Source organism: Chiloscyllium plagiosum, chromosome 25 (genome assembly GCF_004010195.1).
Source record: "Chiloscyllium plagiosum isolate BGI_BamShark_2017 chromosome 25, ASM401019v2, whole genome shotgun sequence".
Lineage (NCBI taxonomy): Eukaryota > Metazoa > Chordata > Chondrichthyes > Orectolobiformes > Hemiscylliidae > Chiloscyllium > Chiloscyllium plagiosum.
Window position 1 is genome coordinate 16,326,958 of NC_057734.1, and position 25,339 is coordinate 16,352,296.

Genomic DNA, 25,339 nt, shown 5'->3' on the forward strand with positions numbered 1-25,339 from the left:
CCAAAGATCCTTAGACAGCACCTTCCAATCTCACAACCACTTCCATCTAGAAGGACAAGAGCAGCAGGTACTTGGGAACACCACCACCTGCAAGTTTCCCTCCAAGCCACTCACCATCCTGACTTGGAAATATACCGCCGTTCCTTCAGGCTGTTGGGTCAAAATCTGGAATTCCCTCCCTACCAGTATTGTGGGCTGCAGTGATTCAAGAAGGCAGCTCATCACTACCTTCTCAAGGGCAAATAGGGATGGGCTATTAATGCTGGCCAGCCAGTGACGCCCAAGTCCCACAAATGAATAAAAAAAAGACTAAGGAAATTCAGCCTGTCCACAATGTCTTACCAATTTTTATAGATTCACCATAAAAAGTATCCTATCCAGATAGATTACAACTTGCTATGGCAACTGCTGTACCCAAGACCCCTACATTAAATTACAGAGAGCTGAGAGGGCAGCCCAGGACGTCATAGAAACCAGCCTTCCTTCCAGTAACTCTGTCAACAATTTCTGCTGCCTCAGGGAAGCAGCCAACACAATCAAAGACACCCCCCAGCCTGTTTATACTATTTTCCACTTCTTCCATCAGGCAGAAGATACAAAATTTTGAAAAGATATACTAACAGATTCAAGAGCAGCTTCTTGTCCACTGTTATCAGACATATGAACACACATCTCAGATGTTGGAGTTGATCTTTCTCGGCATCTTCTCTTGTAACTATAACACTATATTCCGCATTCTGTCCTATTATCCTAATGCACTTACGTAAGGAATGATTTGTCTGGTTAGAATGCAAAACAATATTTTTCACTGTACTTGTGAGAATAATAAATCAAATGTGAAATTTATCTAATCGTGATCATAAAATGATCAAGTTCCATAAAGTATTTGAAAGGGAGAAATTAAAAATAGCTACTAAGAATCTCAGTTTAGGTAAGGTTTGCCTCAATGTGATGACACAGCTGGAGGTTGATCACTGTTTAAATCTGTTAAGGTAAAATGGTATACTATCAGTCAAAAGATAGGAAAAAATGTAATGCAGAACCAATTTGTACACCTAATAGCATGAGGTCCAATTGCCAAAAAAGACAACCTTAGACAATTGAAAAGGTAAGAGACAATATAAATTGGAAGAAAAAGCATTGCAATAAAACAGCGCAGATCAGGCAAATGGGGAAAATACAAAGAACAGTAAATGATAACAAAATAGATGTAAGATGGACTCATTAAAAACTGATAACGGCAATATTATCAATGAAAATTAGCAATTGGCAGACATGCTGAATAATTTTCTTGCGTCAGCATTTACAGTCAAGGAAGAGATCAACATGTCAGAACTCCCTCGGAAACTAATGTTGAATAAAAGCCACAGATCATCCCAAATTAACATAAGACAAAGAGACAAAGAACAATAATGAAGAAAGTAAACGTACTAAAAAGTAACAAACCCCAAAACTTGATGATCCCCCTCACTCCCTGGACTCTAAAGTAAATAGATGAGAATAATGCAAATGCCCTAACTGCAATTCCAAAATTTTCAGGGTTATGAACTATTCCTTTAGTTTGGAAGATCGTGTGTGTCAATTTGTTTAAGAGAGAATAGAGGGAGAAGCTGAGGAATTACAGACCAATTAACCTAATATCTGTTGCGGGAAAATTAATAGAGTCTAAAAATAAGAATAGGATGATTGAACAGTTTGTAATTTTTCAGCTGAGAAGAGAGAACTACTTATGATTTGTTACTGGTAAGTAGTGCATGCAAATCTGATATGTATACATAATTTTTTTTTGTAAATGTAACCAAGGATAATTTTTTTTTATAAATGTAACCAAGGTAGTGGACGAGGAAATGTTGATTGATGCTCGTTTTATGGTGTCCAGAAAGAATTAAATATTGTCCCTTGTCAGATACTCATAACTGAAGTTGAGGCTTTTAAGGAATTGAAAGCATGTTATGAAATTGTTTGAGAATATATGGAAAACGGACAGGTAGTCTTTTGGCAGAATGTGCCAATTAGTGTCCTAAGAAAATATTACAGACCCTCCACCATTCCCTGTATTTATTGATGACTTACATGATTGAATGGAAAGTGACATGATGAAAATAATGGCACCAAAGAGTGAAAAGTCACCAGAAGCAGATGACTTTCATCCCACAGCATTTAAGAAATTAAGTGAGAACTTTGCAGATGTCCTAACTCTTCTCTCCCAAATCATCAATTCATGAATTGATCATTTTGATAAGAAAATTCTGAATGTTACCCTGCTGTGTAAAAAAAGAGAGACAAATTATGGAATTTGCCAATTACACAAAGTTTGGTGACGTTGAAGTGTAACAAAGAAGTATTGATAGTTTAAGGAAGTGGCAAACTTAAAGAATAGATTTCCATGTTGGCAAATGTAATGATTTGGAGATGCCAGTATTCAACTGGGGTTTCCAAAGTTAAAAATCATACAACACCAGGTTATCACCTGATGAAGAAGCGGCGCTTTGAAAGGTAGTGCTTCCAATTAAACCTGTTAGACTATAACCTGGTATTGTGCGATATTTAACTTGGCAAATGCAACATCATTCATTTTAGATCTAAAATGAAAGGTTGAACATAAAATCAGAGAATGGTTACAACACAGAAGAATACATGTGGCGCATTTAGCCTGCAAAAGTAATTCAGCTAGTCCTATAATTCCACACTTTTTACGAAAGCCCTGCAAATTGTTTTCCCTTCGATCATCCAATTTCATTTTGAAGATTGAATCTGCATCTACTATCCTTTCAAATAGTTTATTCCAGAATGTAACCACTGTTACATAACAATGTTTTTCCTTGTGAAGTCTATAATTCCTTTCATGGTCACTTTCCATCATCCCTAGAGTTCTCAACATTCCTGTGCACGAGAACAGTTTTCCTCTATCTATGCCATCTGCACCTCTTATGGTTCTGTATACTTTTATCAAACCTTTATCTTATCTGTCTCAAGAAGAACTCCAATTTCATAAATAAACCACATGCCTAAAGTCCTTCATCCCAGGGATCATTCCATAGGGCATATAGTACAGACGTGGGCCATTTTGCCTAACCATTTCCTCGTAAATCTTTTCTGCACCCTACCTAAAACATTCATGGTTTTCTGAAAGATCAGTGCCCAAAATTGAACACAATACTCCACTAATCTCTCCAACAATGAAATGTCATTAATATATATTAGGAAAAACAATAGTACCTTACACTAGTCCAGAAAAACAACGGCTTACCACTACTCTCTATTTCCTATCACTCAGCCAATTTCATATTCGTGCCAATTATTTTTTTTATTCCATGGGCTTGAACTCTGCTGCAAGCCTTTATCAAATGTGTGTAAAAAAAGTCACATTAACTACGTTAACCACATCAGCCAGATACCATTAGAAACTCAATCATATTAGTTTAAGAAATCCATGCTGACTTTGATTAATTCATCCTTGTCTGGGTAACTATTAATTTAGTTATGGATTATCATTTCTAAAAAACAAAGGTACTTCCAAATGTCGAAAATCTATGAATAGTGAAATCCAGAGCAATGTTCCCGCCAAGATTTGTGTGTGCCTCGCCAGGTTGCAATCTGGAATGTATTGCATATTAAACTAAAGAGGCAACTCAGGATAGTGAGTGCATGGGGGTTTGTGCTGAACATCAAACATCAACTACTGGAAAGGTCAGGAAACATGCAACTACGATTGAAGAAGTAACAAGCAAGAGAGAAAGCATTTATGTGATTTCAGGATCAATGAGTGCGGAAGAAAGGGAATTTGTAAATGGAGGACTGGCAAGTTGCAAATTTGCAAATGCTCCAATTAATTAGCCTTTGATGAATCATGACTGATCATGACAATGAAAAACCCAGAAAGGCGCACAATAACTATTGTTGACAAATCTAGTGGAGATTACCCATTGTGGCCTGATAAACACATTGTGGATTGAATTTGATTAATGGATTGAGTTTCAGTGAGCACCTAATTCTTTCAGATGGGCAAGTCTAGGTTACAGTTTCCATTATTGATCGTATCACTGGGGCTTGCTAATTTCATCATTGACTAAGCTAATTATTCCAGTCTGTAACTGCAGGCTAATTGAAGCTATCTGGGCTAATATACAGTTAATTAATGACTGGATATGTGAATTTAATTTCACTGTTGGTGAGGAGAATAGTTTATCTTAGCATCTTCCCCATGCTTTTGTATTCAATTCGCCCACTCTCCCAGAAGTGCAAGCTCCGGTATCAGGATGGAAACTAACAGTCCATATATAGAATGCATGCTAAGATGTAGACTTAGATATGTGTGTACATGAAGAATGAAATATGTGAGTAGAAAGAGAGAGAGAATGGAGCAAATGAGTGAAGAGGCAGATTGTGACTTGTCAATTATAAATATTATATGGCTGTATGAGGATTGGGTCCAGTGGGATGTGAAAGTGGAATGAGACCTGTGAGTTAGAGAGACGAAATGGGGACTATTGAGGAGAGAGCAACATCTTATTTAATACACATGACCAAGCACTAAACTGAATTGTACCATGCATTGAAGATACAATATTGTGAACATTCAGTGAATTTTAAAATGTAAGCTGCCCAAGGAGAATAAAGTCGTACTCAAAAGAGTTTGTGACTTTCTTTATGGGATGTGAGCATCAAAAAGGCTAATGGAATGATACATCCAACAAACTAAAGTACAGAGATAGAAGTCATATATCAACTACAAAGTTCTGGTTAGATCACATCTGGAGAATTACGAACAGTTCTGAACACCACACCTATGCAGGATAAATTGGCCTTGAAAGGAGAGCAGTGTAGATTTACCAGAATAATAAACAGAATTCATGATTTCAAGGTAGATTAACAAAATAGGGTTGTAATTACTAGATTTAAAAGGGAACATGATAAGTGATTTTTGATAAGGTTTGTAGCTCAGGTTGATGATAAGTATGTAAGTTAGCTCGCTGAGCTTGTCCCACCTCTCTATTTATAGGTCTTGGTTTCTTAAGATGGGTGATGTCATTTCTGATTCTTTTTTTCAAGGGAATCAGAACTCCATGAATAAACACATCGATTTAGATTGATTTAGATCCTATCCATCTTCTTTTGGAAAAAAGAACCAGAAATGACATTACCCACCTTAACAAACCAAGACCTATAAACAGAGAGGTGGGACATACCACCAGCGCTTCACCGGAGAATCTCATTGATGATGTATGGTGACGAAATGTCTGAAAACAATTGTTCAAGCTCTGTGAGCTAACTTACATAGGTAACATGATTTTTCAAAAATTTCAAAATACTAAGGGAATGAATTGGGTACATAGATAAAATTATTTCTATTGGCTGAAGACTCAAGGACTCGGGACCATAGTCTGAAATTTAAATCCAGACCCTTCAGAAATGAAATTAAGAATCACTCTATATACAAATTCTAGAACCAGTTTGAAAGTCTCTTCCGCAAATGGCAATTGAGATGAGATCTATTTTTAAATTTTCAACAATAATTGATATCATTTCTTTTTAAACAAAGCTGCATTGGATTTGGCACAAAGGTAATTGGGTGGAATGAGGTCACAGATCAGTCATGATGTCATTGAATAACAGGGCAGGTTTGAGAGGCTAAATGTTCTGTTATTTAATTCTCTGCTGCAAATCCTGCCTTCAGACATATCTTTTGTGTATCTGGAACTTAGCCAGCCAAGTGAAGCACTAGACATTTGACATTAAAGTGCCCCACTTTGAGTACATTTTGCTAAAACCACTCACCTAAATATCTCTTGCCTCAGACCTGTGTCCTCTTGTCCTTTTACAATTAACCAATGCTAATGGCTTTTCTTTGTTCACCTTTTTTTTATTTAACTTATTTTTCTAATGAACCTGTTCAGAGATGTTATTATATACCTAAGGAGTAGGTAGGACTTGAGCCCAGTGCACTCGGTCCAGGAAGGGATATAATCACTGCACCACAAGAGAACCCTTTCTTCTCTATATCCTATTGTTCGATTAACTTGTTCAGAGATGTTATTTAGACATGTCTGGAGCAAGTGGAACTTGAACCTAGGCCTCCTAGTCCAGGGTAGGGATATTATCACTGTGCTACAAGAGAGCCCTGTGTTCAATTATATAGATAGATTATAATCCTATACACCTGTATCAAATCTCCTTTCAACATCCTTTACTCCAAAAACAACAACTGTGGGTACTGCACCTTAACCATAGCTAAAATCTTCATAGAATCATAGAATCCCTAAAGTGCAGAAGGCAGCCATTCAGCCCACCAGTTCTGCACCAATTCTTCAAAGAACATCCCATCCAGATCGAGCCCCCTACTATATCCCATAACATTTACCATGGCTAATCCAAACTAGCCTACATATCCTGAAAACTACAGTCAATTTGAGTATGGCCAATCCACCTAACCTGCACATTTGGTGGGAGGAAACCAGAGCACCAAGAGGAAAATCATGCAGAACATGGAGAGAACATGCAAACTCCACACGGACAGTCATCCAAGGGTGGAATAAAGCCCAGGACCCTGGCACTGTGCCGACTTCTTCTGCATTCTCTTAAGGAACCTCACATCCTTCTACAAGTGTGGTCACAAGTATTTGACACCATATTCTAGTACTCATCAGAGTTTTATATGTGTTTGACATCACTTATTTTTGTACTCAATACCATTAGTTATGAAGCCCGAGTTTGCATATGCTTTGCTAATTACTTTCACAATATGTCTTCCTCAAAACATCTATGCACATGGACCCCCGAAATCTCTGTCTCTGCAACTCAAAAGAATTTGTCAACACAACCATATTGTCTCTGCCTGTTCCTTTTGTTGAAATGCATTACCTAATTCTCCTTTGTATTAAATTCTATCTTCAACTTGTCTGTCCATTGTGCTAGCATATCTATGCCCCATTGCAGTTGATTGATATGATACTCATTATTTGACTCATAGATGTTTACAGCTCAAAAGGAGGCTGTTCAACCTATCATGTATTGCCAATCAACAAAGATTTGACTACACTAATCCCATTTTCCATCTGTTAGCCCTTAGCCCTGGAGGCAATGCAAGTGAATGTCTATATACTGCTTAAATGTTTCAAAAGATTCTGACATTACCACCATTTCAGGCAGTGATTTCCAGACTTTCATCACCCTTCAAATGAAAACATTTCTTCTCAACTCCCCTGTCAGCCTTCCACCTCTTATCTTAAATCTATAGTCTCTGGTTATTGACCCCTCTACTAAAGGAAAAAGCTGCCTTCTTATCTGCCCTATCTGTCCCTCTCATAATCTTATACAACTGTATCAAATCCCTTCTCAATCATTGCTGTTCCAAAGAAAACAGCCTCAACCTATCTGATCTTACTCAGACCCCAGCTCAGGCCACAAATTCATAAATCTCTGCATCCTTTGTGCATCACATCCTTCCTATATCTGGCGACCAGAGTTGAACACACTATTCTAGTCATGGCCAAACCACCATTTTATACATTTACAAGGTATACAAGGAAATTTGGTATCATTGGCAAATTTTGAAATTTAACTCTGTATTCCAATATTCAGATCAGTTATATATGTCATAAAACAAGTGCTCCTTTGGGAAATACCACTGTCTACCATACTGCAGTTGGAAAAGCAACAACATTCATTTTCTAGTCAATGGTAACCCCAAAAATGTTGATAGTGGATAAATCAGTGGTGGTAATGCCATTGAATGTCAAGAGACAATTGTTGGAATCTTTCTTGTTGGAGATGATCATTGTTCAGCAATTTTATAGCGCAAATGTCACTTGCCATTCATCAGTTCAAGTCTAGAAGTTGTGAAGGTTTTGCCAGATATGGATAAACCGCTCAAGTATCTGAACAGCAAACATTCCCATTTCTGACCTTAAGCTGAAGAGTAGATTATTGATAAAGCAACTGAAGATTGTTATATCTAGGACATTATCGTGAGGAACTTTTGCCGAGTTGTCTTGTAACTGAACTGTTTGACCTCAAAAAAAACATAAACACCTTCTTTTGTGTTAATTAAGATTCCAACAAGCAGAGAATGATTTCAGTTGCCAGTGCTCCTTGAAGCTACACTCTACCAAATATTGTCTTAATGTCAAGTGCAGTCACCCTCATCTTTCTGGAGCTCAGCCCTTTTGTTGATGTTTGGACCAAAGCTGCAATGATGTCAGGAGCTGACTCAGCCTGACAGACAGAATCAGACTCAACAAGATATTTCATCACTTTGGTGATGATTGATGGGAAAATCATTGGCCAGGCTGGAATTGTCTGACCATTTATGGATAGCTATATCTGAGCAATTTTCCACAATATCAGATAAATGCCAATTTTGCAACTGTACTGGAACAGTTTTGCTCCAGGCACAGATATTTCTGTAGCATAAGTATTTATTACTATTGCTGAAGTGTTGTCAGGGCTTTAGATACCCAGTGGTAAAAACAATGACTGCAGATGCTGGAAACCAGATTTTGGATTAGTGGTTCTGGAAGAGCACAGCAGTTCAGGCAGCATCCAAAGAGCAGGCTGCCTGAACTGCTGTGCTCTTCAAGAACAACTAATCCAAAATTTGGATACCCAGTGCCTTCAGCCATTTTTTGATATCATGTTTGATATCATGATGTAGGAATAAATATCCTGAGCACTTTGTTATGATGGCCAACTATCTCCCCAGGGATTTAAAATGAATAGGCATGCTTGTCCTCTACTTTGACCTCTCCCATGTTGACTGTCTCTGTCTCAGACAACAGTTAATTTAAAGAAAATGAATTTAAAAGGTACAGAGTACTCTTTAACTTAATCACTTCACTGTTTTATTCTTAAAAGTCTCAATATCAAGTAGCAAAGTATCAAAAATATCCAAATATCAAATTATTCCTAAATATAAATTGTAAATAGTCAAGGTAAACCACACTAGTCACCTTTCTGCCAAACTAATGCATTTAAATTATGATGTGGAGGTGCCAGTGTTGAACAAAGTTAAAAATCACACGACACTAGGTTATAGTCCAACATGTTTATTTGGAAGTACAAGCTTTGTGATCGCTGCTCCTTTGTCAGGTAGCTAGTGGAGTAGAATCATAGGACACAGAACTTATAGCAAAAGGTCCAAAGGTCATACACTGATACAATATATTGAACAAACCTAGATTCCTGTTAAGTCTTTCATCTTTTAGAATGGGCTACAGGTTTTGATTCATTAATGTATAAATTCCAGAATTCTTTCAAGTCACATTCCCAAGATAACTTAAGGTTTTATAAATAGAAGGTGACAATTCAGCTCAGACAATGCATTGTAGGTGTGAGGTTAGAGCCTGCATGTATTCCAATCTTGATGCAGATTTGTTCTATTTCCAATGTTGGAATTTATAAAATGTCACATGGATTATTTTTAAAAATGACTGCCTAGAGATTGTGTGCATTTTGAACAAAATAGAATGTATCTGCAAATACAGTTCTGCAAGTCCAGAACTAGAGGGCATACGGTGAAAGGGAAAAGATATAAAAGAGACCTCAGGGGCAACTTTTTCACACAGAGGGTGGTACGTATATGGAATGACTGCCAAAGGAAGTGGTGGAGACTAGTACAATTGCAACATTTAAAAGACATCTGGATGGGTATATGAATAGGAAGGGTTTGGAGAGATATGGGCCAGGTGCTGGCAGGTGGGACTAGATTGGGTTGAGATATTTGGTCGGCATGGACAAGTTGGACTAAAGGGTCTGTTTCACTGCTGTACATCTCTATGACTCTATGACTGTAAGTGCAAATTCACCCATAGACTTATGTGTTTGTGTGCATGTGAAGGAGAGAGAGAGAGAGAGTGTGTGTGTGCACACGTCCATGTTTAATAGAGTGTGTGTGTGAGTGTGATGGAGTATATGCATGTGAGAGGTTGTGTGCATGGGTGTAAGTGGTGTTTGTGTGTGCCTGAGAGAGAGCGTGTATGTGAGAAAGGGTCTGCGTGAGTGTGTGAGTATGTATGTGTGTGTGCTTGTGTGTATGTTCCCCCCCAGTTGGGGAATACGTCAGTAGTCAGGGACATTCGGCCTCAGATGTTCAGGTGACCATCCTCCAAGGCAGACAAGGGAGATGCAACAACGCAAAGGCTGATAGCCAAGTTTGGTACTCATGAGAATGGCCTCAACTGGAACTTTGGGTTTATGTCACACTGCAAGCGACCTCACCATACTATACACTCTCACACACACACATGCATACACTCTTTAATACACACTCACGCAGACCCTCCATCATACACACACTCTCTCTCAGGCGCGCGCACACACACACACACCCATGCACACACCCTCTCACAAACATACACTCCATTACACTTATGCACACACTCTATCAAGCACACACACACACGTAACCCCCACACTCACACCCATGCGCACACCCTCTCACAAGCATATACTCCATCACGCTCATGCATACACTCTATCAAATGCGCATACAGACACATACACACACACTCTCTCTCTTTCTTCCTCCCACACACATATACATTCTCTCACTCTCTCTCTCTCCCTCATATGTACACATACACACATATAAGTCTATGGGATGAATTTGCATTTGCAGAATTGTATTTGCAGATACATTCGATTTTGTTCAAAAAGCACAAAATCTGTAAGGTGTCAATTTTTTTTATAATCCACGTGACATTTTATGAGTTCCTACTTTGGAAATAAAACCAGTCTGACTCAAGTTTGGAACACATACATATCTTCAATGCGTTATCTGAACTGAGATGTCACCATTTTGTTTTAAAACTTTAAGTTACCACAGGAATGTGACAAAAGAAGTCTGGGATTTACATATTAATGAATTGAAACCTGCAGCCCATTTAAAAGATGAAAGACTTAACAGGATTCTGGGTTTGTTCAATATATTGCATCAGTGTATGACATTGATCTTTTGCTACAAATTCTGTGCTCTATGATTCTATTCCACTAGCTACCTAACAAAGGAGCAGTGAACCAAAAGCTTGCACTTCCGCATAAACCTGCTGGACTATAATCTGGTGTCATGTGATTTTTAACTGCATTTAAAATGAAATACATTTCACAAAATACAAAGCTGGCCAGTCTCTTTGTTCTCTTCCACCTCACCTCCTGGCAAGGGGTTCTCATGTTCTCCGGGAGTTATGGTAGTGGGTTTAGATGACGTTGGGTTTTATCCCTGATCTCTTATCAACTTCTGTCCAATCAAAGACATCCACCTTGTATTCTGAAGTGCCAGTCCTCCCAATCAGGTACCAGAATTGCGTATGTGACTGTTAGCATGTCTATTCGTTCAGCTTGAGCAACTCTCAGTCTGACAGTTCGAGCTGTAACCCTTTGCAGCTCTGGCCAACATAGGGGTCCTTACAGCTTCCTCCAATTATTTTTCATTTGTTCATGACTGGCCATCCCTAATTACCATTCAGAAAGTGATGGTGAACCATCTACTAGAATTGCTGCAGTCCATTTGGTATATGAATTCCTATGGTGTTGTCAGGAAGGGTTTTCCAAGATTTTGACTGGGCAACTTAGAAGAAATTGTGATATAGTTCACCATGTCAGATTAGATTAGATTCCCTACAGTGTGGAAACAGGCCCTTCGGCTCAACCAGTCCACACTGATCCTCTGAAGAGTAACCCACCCAGACCCAATTCCCTCTGACTAATGCACTTAAAGCTATGGGCAATTTAGCGTGGCCAATTCACCTGACCTGCACATCTTTAGACTGTGGGAGGAAACCGGAGCACCTGGATGAAACCCACACAGACACAGGGAGAATGTGCAAACTCCACACAGTCGCCCGAGAACCTGGGACCCTGGTGCTGTGAGGTAGCAATGCTAATCACTGAGCCACCATGCCGTGCCGTGTCAGTCAAGATGATGTGTGGTTTGAAAGGGAACTTGCAGGTGATGATGTTTCCATGCATTTTCTGCCCTTACCTTTATGGATGGTAGAAGTTGCTGGTTTTGAAGATGCTACGAAACCTTGCAGTGCATTTGTTGATAGTATACATAGCTGTATTTCTGTATTAGTGATACTGGGAGTAAATATTGAAGGTGGTGGATGGGATTGGCCATGAAGTGGGCTGCTTTGTCATGGGTGCTTCCAAACTTCTTGACTGGTTAAGAGCTGCATTGATGTAGGAAAGCAGAAAGTATTACATTGCACTACTGACATGTGCCTTGGATAGGCTTTGGGAGTCAGGATGTGAGTCGCTTACCACAGAATTCCTGGCCTTTGTCCTTCACTTTGTAACCATGTTTATATAGCTGGTCCAGTTCAGTTTCTCATCAATAGCAGTTCTCCCATGTTGCTAGTGAAGGTTTCAATGGGGAGATGATTAGATTATTTGTTGTTGGAGTTGGTCATTGCCTGGCATTGAATAGCACAAATGTTACTTGTCAGTTATCAGCCCAAACCTGAATGATATCCAGGTCTTGCAAGATGGATGCAGATTGCTTCAGTATCTCAGGAGTTGCAAATGATACTGAATATTTTGCAATCATCAATGAGCATCATTATTTTTAAGCTTATGATGAAGGGAAGTTAATTGATGAAGCGACTAAACATGTTTGGACCTCGATCAGTATGCTGAGGAATTTCTTACTTCGTGTAGAAGGCCTGGGTTCACGTCTCAACTGCTCTTGCAATGTGTCATGACATCCCTGAACAGCTTGACTTGAATGTATTTATACTGAATATTCCTGCAATGATGTCCTGACGTTCATGTTTGACCTCTAACAACCAGAAACATCTTCCTTTGTGCTAGGTATGTCCCAAAGTAGGAAAGAATTTCCCAAGATTCCTATTCATGCCAACTTTCCAGAGTTCAAATTAAATACTTAGTCAAATGGACGGGTTGGACTGAAGGGTCTGTTTCCATGCTGTACATCTCTATGACTCTATAAATGCTCACCTCCAGATTTCAGCCAATTATTCCACATTTGAAATCAGAAGTGGGCATGGTAGAATCCACCTGAGTAGTAGTGAACAGGTTATTACTGAGCAAATAATGCTCTGCCAACATTTCTTCAAAACTTTGTTGATAAATGAGAGTAATCTGATATGGTGGTAATTGGCTTACCTGGATTGTCCTGGTTTTTGTGGGCAGTGTTGTCCTAAAACAGCTTGGCTAGAAGTATGGTCAGTTCTGGAGCACAAGTCTTCAATACTGTTCCAGAATGTTGTTAGAGTCCATGGCCTTTGTAGTATCCAGTACCTTTGTACCTTGAATCAAACCTGTGATGATGGAACCTCAGGAGGTGGCTGAGGTGGATAAGCCACTCTGGTATGTCTGCTAAAGAGGGTTGTAAATGCTTCAGCTGGGTCGCCCATTGTTGAGACTTTGGGAACCTCTCCTCCAGTTAGATTAGGTTAGATTTTTTTTTAGATTAGATTAGATTACATTACATTACAGTGTGGAAACAGGCCCTTTGGCCCAACAAGTCCACACCGACCCGACGAAGCGCAACCCACCCAGACCCCTACATTTACCCCTTACCTAACACTATGGGCAATTTAGCATGGCCAATTCACCTGACCTGCACATCTTTGGACTGTGGGAGGAAACCGGAGCACCCGGAGGAAACCCACGCAGACACGGGGAGAACGTGCAAACTCCACACAGTCAGTCGCTTGAGGCGGGAATTGAACCCGGGTCTCTGGCGCTGTGAGGCAGCAGTGCTAACCACTGTGCCACCACTGTGCCACCACTGTGCCACAGTTAGTTGCTAATTGTTCACCATCAATTGGATTTGGTGGCATTGGAGAGCTCAGATCTCATCTGTTGGCTGTGCTTTATTCTCTTCAGTAATAAAATTAGAAGCTTGACAGTGAGTTTCTTGAAAATGGTGATGTGACTATTATGCTTGATTAACTGCTGTGCATACATGCTGTGGGTTTTGAGTATGAGATCTTTCCACAATATTAAGCGTAGGAGGGTGAGGTAGCAAACATGAATTTAGTACTAATTGAGAGAAAGTGTTGCTAGGTATTTCACTGGGGTAGACAGTAATTCTGCAGTGAAGGAGGCCAGTGGTGTGTTTGGTAGAATGTATCATTTTAAAATTTACTCATTCAACATGACAACTCATTTAGATTATAACACGTCTTCCCGCACTGCAACCAGGTTCTTGCAACTTATATTCTGACATTGACCTCTGCCACTACTTCCTCAGAATGTCTCCACTGTATATGTCTCATGGGCCTCCTACTGTCTGTGGATACAGGATGGTCATTGTACTCTTAACTTGCTGTACCATGGTTTGCAATGTATCATTAGAAACCCTTGATACATTTTTCCAAAAATATAATTGACTCATAAAACTGATAAACATATATTACCAGATATTTCAAATTGAACATCACAGGTAATGCAATAAAATTCAATTGTTCTCCTTTCAGCATGTTCCACTCTTGAAAAACGTCTCAGCACACTTCCAAATACTCTTGATCTTTACAATATACATGTCATCTCAGGCAGACAGACCAATGCAAAACATTTCAAATATTATAGATATTACAAGAGAACTCAACTTTTCTTCATACAATATGTTCCATGGTCAGCACAATTTTAATATTTTTGTTATTTACGATATACATTCCAAGTCAATCATAAAGTTGAAAGGTTCTATAAGTTCTGGGCACTCACCTTGCCAGACGTAAAGATCTTAGGTATTGAACTTTTCCCATTATACCTCTGTGGTGGCTGTTCCAAACAGTGCATCCTGAACCTTCGAATGTGCTGGTCTACAATAATCAATTGAGAACAACTCTTTGCACTGGAAGATTATCAAGTTGCAGGCACCAAAAATCATCTATCATCAAGGTGATGACCCTATAGCCAAAGCTAATCTTGATGGGTATCCATGGGAATACCCCACAGAACACAGTGCTCTCCAACATAGAGCTACTTGGGAAGAACCTCCATAAAAACCACTACATCTCTCCACAGACCTTCTTTGCAAAGATATATTCTAGAAGGAGGTTGACAAAAGTCTCTTCCTATTGTAGTCACCTCAGGGGCAACACCTGAGAAACAAGGTATGTCAGAAAAGTCTGACAGGGAGGCTATGGCAAACCTTTCTACATACCCATTCACATCACGAGCCATCTTGATAAGTTTCTTAAAAATCAAGAAAATTTGATTGTGCAAATAATGCTGAAACAAGCTATACGTATGCTAATCAGAGAGAACACAAATTTAACAAACTGCCTGCAGCATAGTGATTGGACGTGGTTAAGACTGTTCAAATTAACTCCCAAAATATTGTGTAACTAATTCTGAACTCTTGCTCTATCATCAAGAAGGAGCAGATGGATTTGGTGGCTATAGTGAAAGTTTTAATGGTGTAATGAAGAAAAAAATTTGCACTGCTCTTTCTTCCAGCAACTGTGTGCATTGGAAACAGGGAAATGGAACTCTTCTAAAGTTTCCATCCGCAGATGAGGAACCCAGTCTCATTGTCATTAGAAATGGGTCTTTCATGATCTTTGCATACTTGGATTGTATAAAAGTATGTTGCAGCGACTTTGTATAATTTATGAGGCACTGAAAGCATGTAAAGCTAAATGGTGCTGTTACAGTCCACACTGCAAAATTGCATTAATGATCATTATAATTTCGAAATTTTGATTACTTTTTTTTCAGATGACCAGTTGTCCAGGAAAGTTAGCAAGCTGTCAGCTGATGTAGGTATACAAACAAAACAACTAAATTCCACTTCAGGTAAAAAATTAAGATTATTACGAGAAATGTTTATTCTGAATGTGTTATTTATTTAGTTTATTGACGAGTAAATCAATCATCTGAAAAGGAAATTCATCCCCTTCTACTAGCATTATTTTAACAGCCCAAGTATAAAGTGTATGTGATTGAATGAACACCACCCAACCCTGACCCATCAATGATGAGAGGAAGAAAGGTGGGGGAGGTTTCTCAGTTTGACAAAGTGGTAAACACCATGATGCCAAGAAGGTTAGGAGGAATTTGAGACACAGTCACACAGGACAGGCCATGTGTGGAAAAACACAAATAGGAATGAGTCCACCAACAAAAAGATTGGAAGACAAGGATGATTTCAAGCTAAAGGTTGGGACATTTGTAATCAATAAGTTCAGCAAAAAGTGTGCAGCAGTGAGATTGTTTGATGAAAGTTACTGCAAGACTGGAAATGAAAGAATATACCCTGGAGAAAATGTCCAAGACCAAATGCAGCATTAGAATAAAAGACCAGTAATTGGCCTTAAGTTGAGAATGGGTACTCATGAATCCTCACAATGATTATATAATAACCACAAATGTACTGCTTACATGGTCAAATCAAACTTGAGTCCAGCAAAGATTTTGAAACTACAGCTGGTTCATGTAATGTTTTGTGGAACAATCATAGAATTGTTACTGTACAGATGGAGACCATTTGGCCCATTATGCCTGCACCAGGTCTTTTACATGGAGACAATTCCTGCCTTTTCCCCATTTCTCTGCACACCATTTCTCTTCAAATGATCATTCAGTGCCTCTTAAATACCTCAATCGAACCTGCCTCGACCTCTTTTCCAGGCAACGCATTCCAGATCCTAACTACTCACTGGGTGAAAAAGTTTTTTTTCTCACATCACTGTTGCTTTGCTTGCTCATCAATTTAATTCTATTCTCTGCTGTTCTCACTCAAATTCTTGTCCCTACTGCCATCTGGCAAAAGATATGGGAGCATTTGGTCTCTCACGGCCAGACCGTGCAACAGTTTCTTCCCCCAAGCCATCAGACTCCTTAATACAGTATGATCAACTCTTCCCATCTGAAATTCTTTGTATGACTTCGAATTGCTGCTCGACAAATGTCTATTATTTATCATTCTTTTATTACACTATAATGCACGTTTTGCACTCCTTATGCACTTTATGCAGTGTACGATTGTTAGTTGTGCTTGCCCATGTGGCACCCTCACTGCTGGAGGAACGCTGTCTCATTTTGTACTGTATCAGTTGCATACAGTAGAAATGACAAATAAAAGCTACTCTACACCAACCCCCAAAAGAGTAACCTACCCAGACCCATTCCCCTTGCCTATTACTCTATATTTCCCCTAACTAATGCAAACTCCACACAGAGTGTCGCCCGAGGCTAGAATTGAACTCGGGTCTCTGGTGCTGTGAGGCAGCAGTGCCAACCACTGAGCCACCGTACCACCCAAAAGACTTCCGTCAGGAACAAGGTTGTTTCTTCTTGATTACGAACTGGGGATGTTTTGCTTGGTAGGTGAATGTGATAACCGTTATATTACTAACTGATCTTTATATCTGTGCTGCCACCTTCAATAAGGTGCACAAAAAAATCCAGAACTGTCTGCTCCTGCACCCCCTTTAGAATTAGACCTATTTTATATTGCCTTTTAATGTGCTTCTGACCAAACTGCATCACCTCCCACTTCACTACATTGAACCTCATCCATCCACTCCACCAACTTGTCAATGGTCTTTCAGAGTTCCACACTGTTCTTTTGGAAGTTTATTATCACCTGCAAACTTTGAAAATGTTCTCTACACATCAAGATCCAGATCATTGATATATGTCAAGAAAAGCATAGTCCTTCTTCCAGTCAAAAAAATATCCACTGACCATCACACTGTTTCCTGTCTCAACAGTTTTGTATCCACGTTGCTATTATTCCTTTTATGCCATGACTTATAACTTGTCTCACACATCTGTTGTGTGGCACTGTTTAAAAATGACTTGTGCTGCAGCAAAAAACCAACATCACCTACAGACTGCCAAAAGACCGCATTTCCCAAATTATCAGTTTCCAGCAAATCAGCAGCAGATAGTGGTAAAAATATATGAAAACATATATAACATCAGCAACATGAATGAAATGCCAAACACATCTACAGTAAGTGTTTGAAAATTGAGCAATTTCTACCCAGGGTTTGTGAGCTTAAGACTGAACTACAGACTCTGGAACTCTTCAGGAAGGAAGAAAGTTATGTGAATTGTTTGTTCCAGGAGGAAGTCATACCTCTTAACACAAATTCTCCTGCTTTGGCCAGTGTTCAAGGACAGGAGAGTGAGATAATGAGTGTGGCAGGTAAGAGAAGCTGGGGGCAGGAGTTCAAGAGTTGCAATTGTCCAACAGTTCTGAGGTTCTTTCAGCTTGTTTGAATGAGAATAGATGCTACTGGATGGATGAATTATTTGATCGTGACATTGAAAAATTGTCCAAGTGATGTGGGAGCAAATAAAATGTAGATATATTACAAGATAGTATAGTCAGATGAATTGACTCCATTCTCTGCAGTAAAGAGAGTAAGTCCAAACAGCTGTGTTGTCTGGCCCAGTACCAGGATTTGGGACATTTGCTTGGGGTTGGAAAGCAACTTTCTGTGCTCATAAACATAGGCAGATCAGAAAGGAAGTTCTGTCATATGAGGAGTTTGGTACAAATTAAGAAACAAAATTTCAAAGATCAAAATCTCAGGATTAGAGTCATAGAGATGTACAGCACGGAAACAGACGCTTTAGTCCAACCCATCCATGCCGACCAGATATCCCAACCCAATCTAGTCTCACCTGCCAGCACCCAGCCCATATCCTATCAGAAATATTTGCAAAATCTGCATAGAGCAAATAGCGTTAGAGAAATAAATGCAGGGCACAATAACTGGTGTGGAGGAAATGTTCCAGTTCATGGAGCATTGGCATCAGTACTGGAGAAAGTGGGATGTGTACAGATGGAGCAGTTTTCACCTGAACATTGCTGGAACCAGTGTTCCTGTAAGTCACATAGCCAGGGAAGTCACGAAAATATTAAACTAAATGCTGGATAGTGTAGGCAAATCACTGAATGATGCCTTCAATTCAACTATTTATTAAGAAATCTCATAGACAATCAAGTATTGATATAAACTTAATTGCATATAGCAACCAAAATATGACCCCTCAAGTAAGCAAGATAAGCCTCATAGAGTCATAGAGATGTACAGCATGGAAACAGACCGTTTGGCCCAACCCGTCCATGCCGACCAGATATCCCAACCCAATCTTGTCCCACCTGCCAGCACCCGGCCCATATCCCTCCAAACCCTTCCTATTCATACACCCATCCAAATGCCTCTTAAATGTTGCAATTGTACCAGCCTCCACCACATCCTCTGACAGCTCATTCCATACATGTACCACCCTCTGCGTGAAAAAGTTGCCCCTTAGGTCTCTTTTATATCTTTCCCGTCTCACCCTAAACCTATGCACTTCCTGCACTCCTTCACCCCAGGGAGAGGGCTTTGTCTATTTATCCTAGACAAGCCCCTCATGATTTTATAAACCTCTATGAAGTCACCCCTCAGCCTCCAACGGTCCAGGGAAAACAGCTCCAGTCTATTCAGCCTCTTCCTGTAGCTGAGATCCTCCAACCCTGGCAACATCCTTGTAAATCTTTTCTGTACCCTTTCAAGTTTCACAACATCCTTCCGATAGCAAGGAGACCAGAATTGCACGCATTATTCCAAAAGTGGCCTAACCAATATCCATGACCTCGCAATTCCTATACTCAATACTCTGAACAATAAAGAAAAGCATACCAAACATCTTCTTCACTATCCGAACTACCTGTGACTCCACTTTCAAGGAACTATATACCTGCACTCCCAAGGTCTCTTTGTTCAGCACACTCCCTAAGACCTTATCATTAAGTGTATAAGTCCTGTTAAGATTTGCTTTTACAAAATGCAGTACCTTTCATTTATCTAAACTAAACTCCATCTGCTACTCCTCAGCCCATTGGCCCATCTGATCAAGATCCCTTTGTAATCTGACATAACCTTCTTCGTTGTCCACTACACCTCCAATTTTGGTGTCATATGCAAACTTAATAACTATACCTCTTATGAGCACATCCAAATAATTTATATAATGATGAAAAGTAGTGGACCCAGCACCGATCCTTGTGGCACTCCACTGGTCACAGGCCTCCGGTCTAAAAACAATCCTCCACCATCATCCTCTGTCTTCTACTTTTGAGCCAGCTCTGTATCCAAATGGCTAGTTATCCCTGTACTCCATGAGATCTATGAGGAGAAAGTGAGGTCTGCAGATGCTGGAGATCAGAGATGGAAATGTGTTGCTGGAAAAGCGCAGCAGGTCAGGCAGCATCTAGGGAACAGGAGAATCGACGTTTCGGGCATTAGCATTCCTGAAGAAGGGCTAATGCCCGAAACGTCGATTCTCCTGTTCCCTAGATGCTGCCTGACCTGCTGCGCTTTTCCAGCAACACATTTCCATCTCCATGAGATCTAACTTTGCTCAACAGTCTCCCATGGGGAACTTTGTCGAACACCTTGCTGAAGTCCACATAGATCACGTCCACCACTCTGCCTTCATCAATCCTCTTTGTTACTTCTTCAAAACCTTGGGAACGTACAAACATATGAAACTAATAGGAAACATCAAGGTTCAACTACTCCATTAAACTGGCCTTTCTTAGTGAAGCATCAAGACTAAATACAAGATTAAATCAGCTGCAAAAACAGCAATTCCTCTCTATAGCAGTAAGAGATGCAATTGTAAGCAGAAGCACACAGTAGGTAATTTATGTGAGAAGAGAACATGTTTGTGCAAATATTGTTATTTCATAGTTACAGTAGCAAGATCCTTTGAGACCTCTGGAGATGGTGGTCCCTGCCCTTTTGTACATTGCCTCAGTCACTGTGTTAAAATCATAGTCAGTGTTGGAACTAGCAAATTTTTTGTGGTGATGGAAGACAACTTAGAATCTTAAGAAAAAGAAATGTATATGGGTGGAGTGAGGGAGGACTCTTTGGGAGGAAGAGGTTATGTTCACTTTAAGCATAGAAGAAGAAGACAATGGGAAAGCAGTTTGTGTATTTTTAGTCTGTCATGTTGGTATTGCTCTCTGAAGTTGGAAAAAAGAAGCTGGAGAGGTAAGTACAAAATCGCAAGGAAAAGGACCTAACTTTGGGTGAATCAGCGTTAGAAATTCAGTTTCACAAGTCAAGTAATTTTGTTTTTAAAGATTACGAACTGAATTGACTCTTGTTTCAATTTGCTTTAACTGGATTTTCAATGTGTTTGATATGCTCAATGTAGTTGGGGAAAGTTAAACTTGCTGCCAAGTATTTCAGTTATCCAAGTATGCATTAACACAGATAGTTTGGCAGTACATCTGCAGAAGTTTCACATGAGACTCAACCACACGAGTCATTGACAATAGTAACATCTATGTGGTTGATGAAGAATTAAATTAAGGCTCTCTGATAACGACGGTTTCAGAATGCTGGATAATGGTATTACCTTCAAGCAACAGTACACTTGAATGTGGCAACGAAGATGATAGCTGTATCAACCTTCTTGCACCTTATAAAACACAAATGTGCATCACAGGCATATAGCACTATTTAAAATCAATTTTATACAGATTAAGGGATCTTTAAGCCACTTAGAAATGTGAAATAAACAATGTCACAGATAATTCAGGATTATCCATATTTCCATCTTGAAAAGCAGAAGACTAGTAAAAGATCGTTGTTAGGAAAATAAATGATTTGGAAGGTTGAAAGTGACTGTAAACCCTGATTTTGTTTTATTAATCATCCTTAGTCAAATAATATTGCATATTGATTATGAAATAAATGTCAGCAAGAAAAAAATGTTTCTTTTGTTTTATTCTTACTATAAAATCTGTATGAGCTTGAAAATAATTCTTAGAGCAAGAACTGATACATTCAGTGCTATTCCTAACTGCTAACCTTTTTGTTTCAGATACATCTATTCATAGAGAAAGAAGTGATGCAATTGTTCAAACAAAAGAAACAAGGCTTCCTACCTTTGAATCAGGTAAATGTTACAATTTTTTCTTCTGTGTTTGATTGTGTCCCCAGTCATTACTTGGTCAGTATTTAGAAATGTGACTGAGGAAGTTTCACCCTGAGTTGGTTGTCTGCTCAATGAGAATCCTTTCATATTCCAGCTCACATTATGTATAGGAATTTCTCTATATGAGAGAGGTCTACCCCTTTTTTTTCTCCATTTTCTTCCATGGATAATTGCATGCTTCTTTTCAAGTCTGCAGTCACTTTCTCTTATTTCAAATCAAAGAGGGGGTTTCTTCCTATTCACTTCTAAATGTCTATAATTCACAGTTATCCAATTACATTTTCAGTATAATTGTTGTCGGTAGATGATTCAATAGCACAAAATATATCATAGCAGGCACCTCAACATATGCGTTGGTAAGATAGGACCTAACTGTGAAATGGAGTGTTTATTAAGGGTCTACAATTTGCTTGCGACACATTCTTGCCCAATATACAAAATCATACATTCTAGCTGGTATTCCAGTGAAATGTATCATTGTAACTTTTAGCCTGGGACATTCAAGCCATAACTATCCTGGTATACAATCATATATAGAACCTTGTCCATCCATAAGGTTGAGTGTTATTTTCCTGGAGATGCCCAGTTCTAATTACTGCAATGTCTGCAATTAATCATTGTCAACGGTCATTGTCCTCCTTCTACAGATATTGCTTTCTTATTCTGACTGAGTTAATTGTACATTGTAAATTATACAATAATATCTATTCCTTTAAAAGTCTTGAATTGTTGGAAGAATGATAACATTAGTAGTTTGTTCTGTCAGGTTAAAGAATTAATATTTCCTAAGCTAGTGACCACGAAATTGTTGTTGGATTGTCAATTATGTATTTTCTCATGATTGTTATAATGTTCAAAAGACATTTGGATAAGTTCATGAGTGGAAAAAGTTTGGAGGGATATGGGCCATGCACAAGCAAGTGGGATCAGTTTAGTTAGGAACTACGGTCAGCGTGGATTGGTTGGACCAAAGGGTCTGTTTCCACACTGTGTGACTCAATGACTTTATGCAGTCAAGCAACCAAATCAAATCAGCCTCCCTATCTTTGTATTCGCAACACAATAAAATTAATATACTAATTGACCCTCAAAATTGACCCTAATGGTTCCTAGAAGAGAAAATGAGGTCTGCAGATGCTGGAGATCAGAGATGGAAATGTGTTGCTGGAGAAGCGCAGCAGGTCAGGCAGCATCTAGGGAACAGGAGAATCGACGTTTCGGGCATTAGCCCTTCTTCAGGAAAGGGCTTTCCTGAAGAAGGGCTAATGCCCGAAACGTCGATTCTCCTGTTCCCTAGATGCTGCCTGACCTGCTGCGCTTCTCCAGCAACACATTTCCATCCCTAATGGTTCCTAACCACACTTTGTGAATAACTGATAGCAACACCAAGTATAAAGCTTAAAGGAATTAGTAGCTTTAAGAAAACAAAGTTAAACAGCAAGGTAATTTAAGAGATAAATTAAAAATAAAAATAAAAGAGATGTAACTGGCCAGTTCAGTTAAGCAACTTCAATAATGCATCATATCACAAGCATGTGGGATTGTATTTTGCTTAATCTTTGAAGACACCATTCAATGCAAATAGCTCTAGTAGGCTCTGTGATATATTATTTTAATTCTTATAATTGAGATTCTAATCTCTGAACTTGCAATAAATTGGTGATGGAAGAATAAGCAGACAGCAATCAAACCATCCCAACTGCAGCTTTGGCAGCCATAATTCTTTTGACAATAAAAAATTCAAACTTTGTTTTTTCTTTCTGTTTCTTTCAATATTCTCTTTGTTACACTGGTTGGCACCAGCCTCCCTGTAATGGCTCCAGTAACATCAAAATATACTCCAACATTTGAGCATAATTCGTCTCTGGAATTGAAAAGTCTACAGAGGTCTTTAATCAACAATCAACCTCAATTAACTACTACGACAGGATTTATTAACAATGATTAGTTTATTGATTCCCCTTTGTTTAGAAACAAATTGATGTTCACAGTCTAACGGGCACCTTCAACTCAAAAATCAGAGTTTAAAGAAAAATGACAAAAGATTAAGAAAAACAGCAGGGATTCTAATATGGCACAATTTGTCAGAATATTATCCAAGTAAATAATGTGAGAATAGCATTCTTCTAAACATTTGATGGATATAGATTGTGTTTCACATTTGTCTTAGAGAATAAACTACTGATTTGTTCAGTGCACAGCTATTTTTAAATGCTGATAACTTCCTTATCTATTATTTCAGATGAAGCATTTACCAGATATAGGAATGAGGTAAAAACAATGACTGCAGATGCAGGAAACCAGATTCTGAATTAGTGGTGCTGGAAGAGCACAGCAGGTCAGGAATTCTTGATGAAGGGCTTTTGCTCGAAACGTCGATTTTACTGCTTCTCGAATGCTGCCTGAACTGCTGTGCTCTTCCAGCACCACTAATCCAGATATAGGAATGATACTAATATAGGTATAAGATCTCCAAGCATTGATTTAGGTAAAAGTTTTATTTTTGCTTTGGAGCTATACCTGCACTTCATACTTTCAGTCACTCAGTTCTAGTCCACAAACAATTTTAGAGGAGTGCTGAGCAAGAGAGGGAGGTCAGAGCCTGCTGGATGCTATTTTTAATGTCCAGAAAATAGCTCATCTTCTGCCTGACTCAGTGGGTCTGCTTCTGAAATTTTTATCTGTCTTTCTAACATCCAGACTTGACTATCCGATGCTCTCCTAACTGGCATTCCATCTTTTACTCCCCATTTACTTGAATGCATCAATATTTCTGCTACCCATGTCTTCACTCTTACCAATTCCTGTTGATCCATTACTCTTAGGCCTACTAACTTACAGGTAGTCTCCACTTGAAATTTCTCATCCTAGTTTTCATATCCTTCCATGGCTTTGCCCCTCTCAATTCTGTAAATGCTTCCAAACCTCAAGGATCATGACTGTTCTCTAATTCTGGCCCCATGCATGTCCCCAACATTAATTGCTCCATATTTGATAGCCATGCCTTCAGTTGCATGGACCCTAGGTTATGAGATTCACTCCTAAGCTCCTTGTCTCTCTCTATCTTTCCTCCTTTAAGGTGCTCCTTCAAACCTACTTCCTTTACATAGATGTACAGCTCCCTTGGAAAAATTGGTGTTACAAATACTTCATATTTAATATTTCATCAAAGTCCTGGAGTGGTTTCTTTAAAAGAGGTCACTGAAAGGCCACTTTTGACAGTCAAATGGTTTTTAAATAAGGATTCTTAGAAATATCGGACTGGTGACAATCTACTATAGACTCCTGCTGAGGTTGATCAGCCCACTGCATGTAGATGCTTTGGTACCTTAAATTAATTGGGGAACAAGAAGCCTGTGAGAAATGGTTGCCCAGGTTGGCCCTCTCCTAATTTCCGGAACCGAATCTCTTGAGT

General features: G+C 39.1%; 1 protein-coding gene across 1 annotated transcript in view; it reads left to right on the forward strand.

Annotated features, from left to right (window-relative positions):
• Nucleotides 1-25,339, forward strand: part of LOC122562603 — a 242,224-nt gene that overhangs the window by 142,785 nt on the left and 74,100 nt on the right. Inside the window, exons 17-18 of the mRNA XM_043715583.1 lie at nucleotides 15,688-15,765; nucleotides 21,811-21,885. Of these exons, the coding sequence (XP_043571518.1) occupies nucleotides 15,688-15,765; nucleotides 21,811-21,885 (153 nt within the window). The remainder of the gene's footprint in view (nucleotides 1-15,687; nucleotides 15,766-21,810; nucleotides 21,886-25,339) is intronic.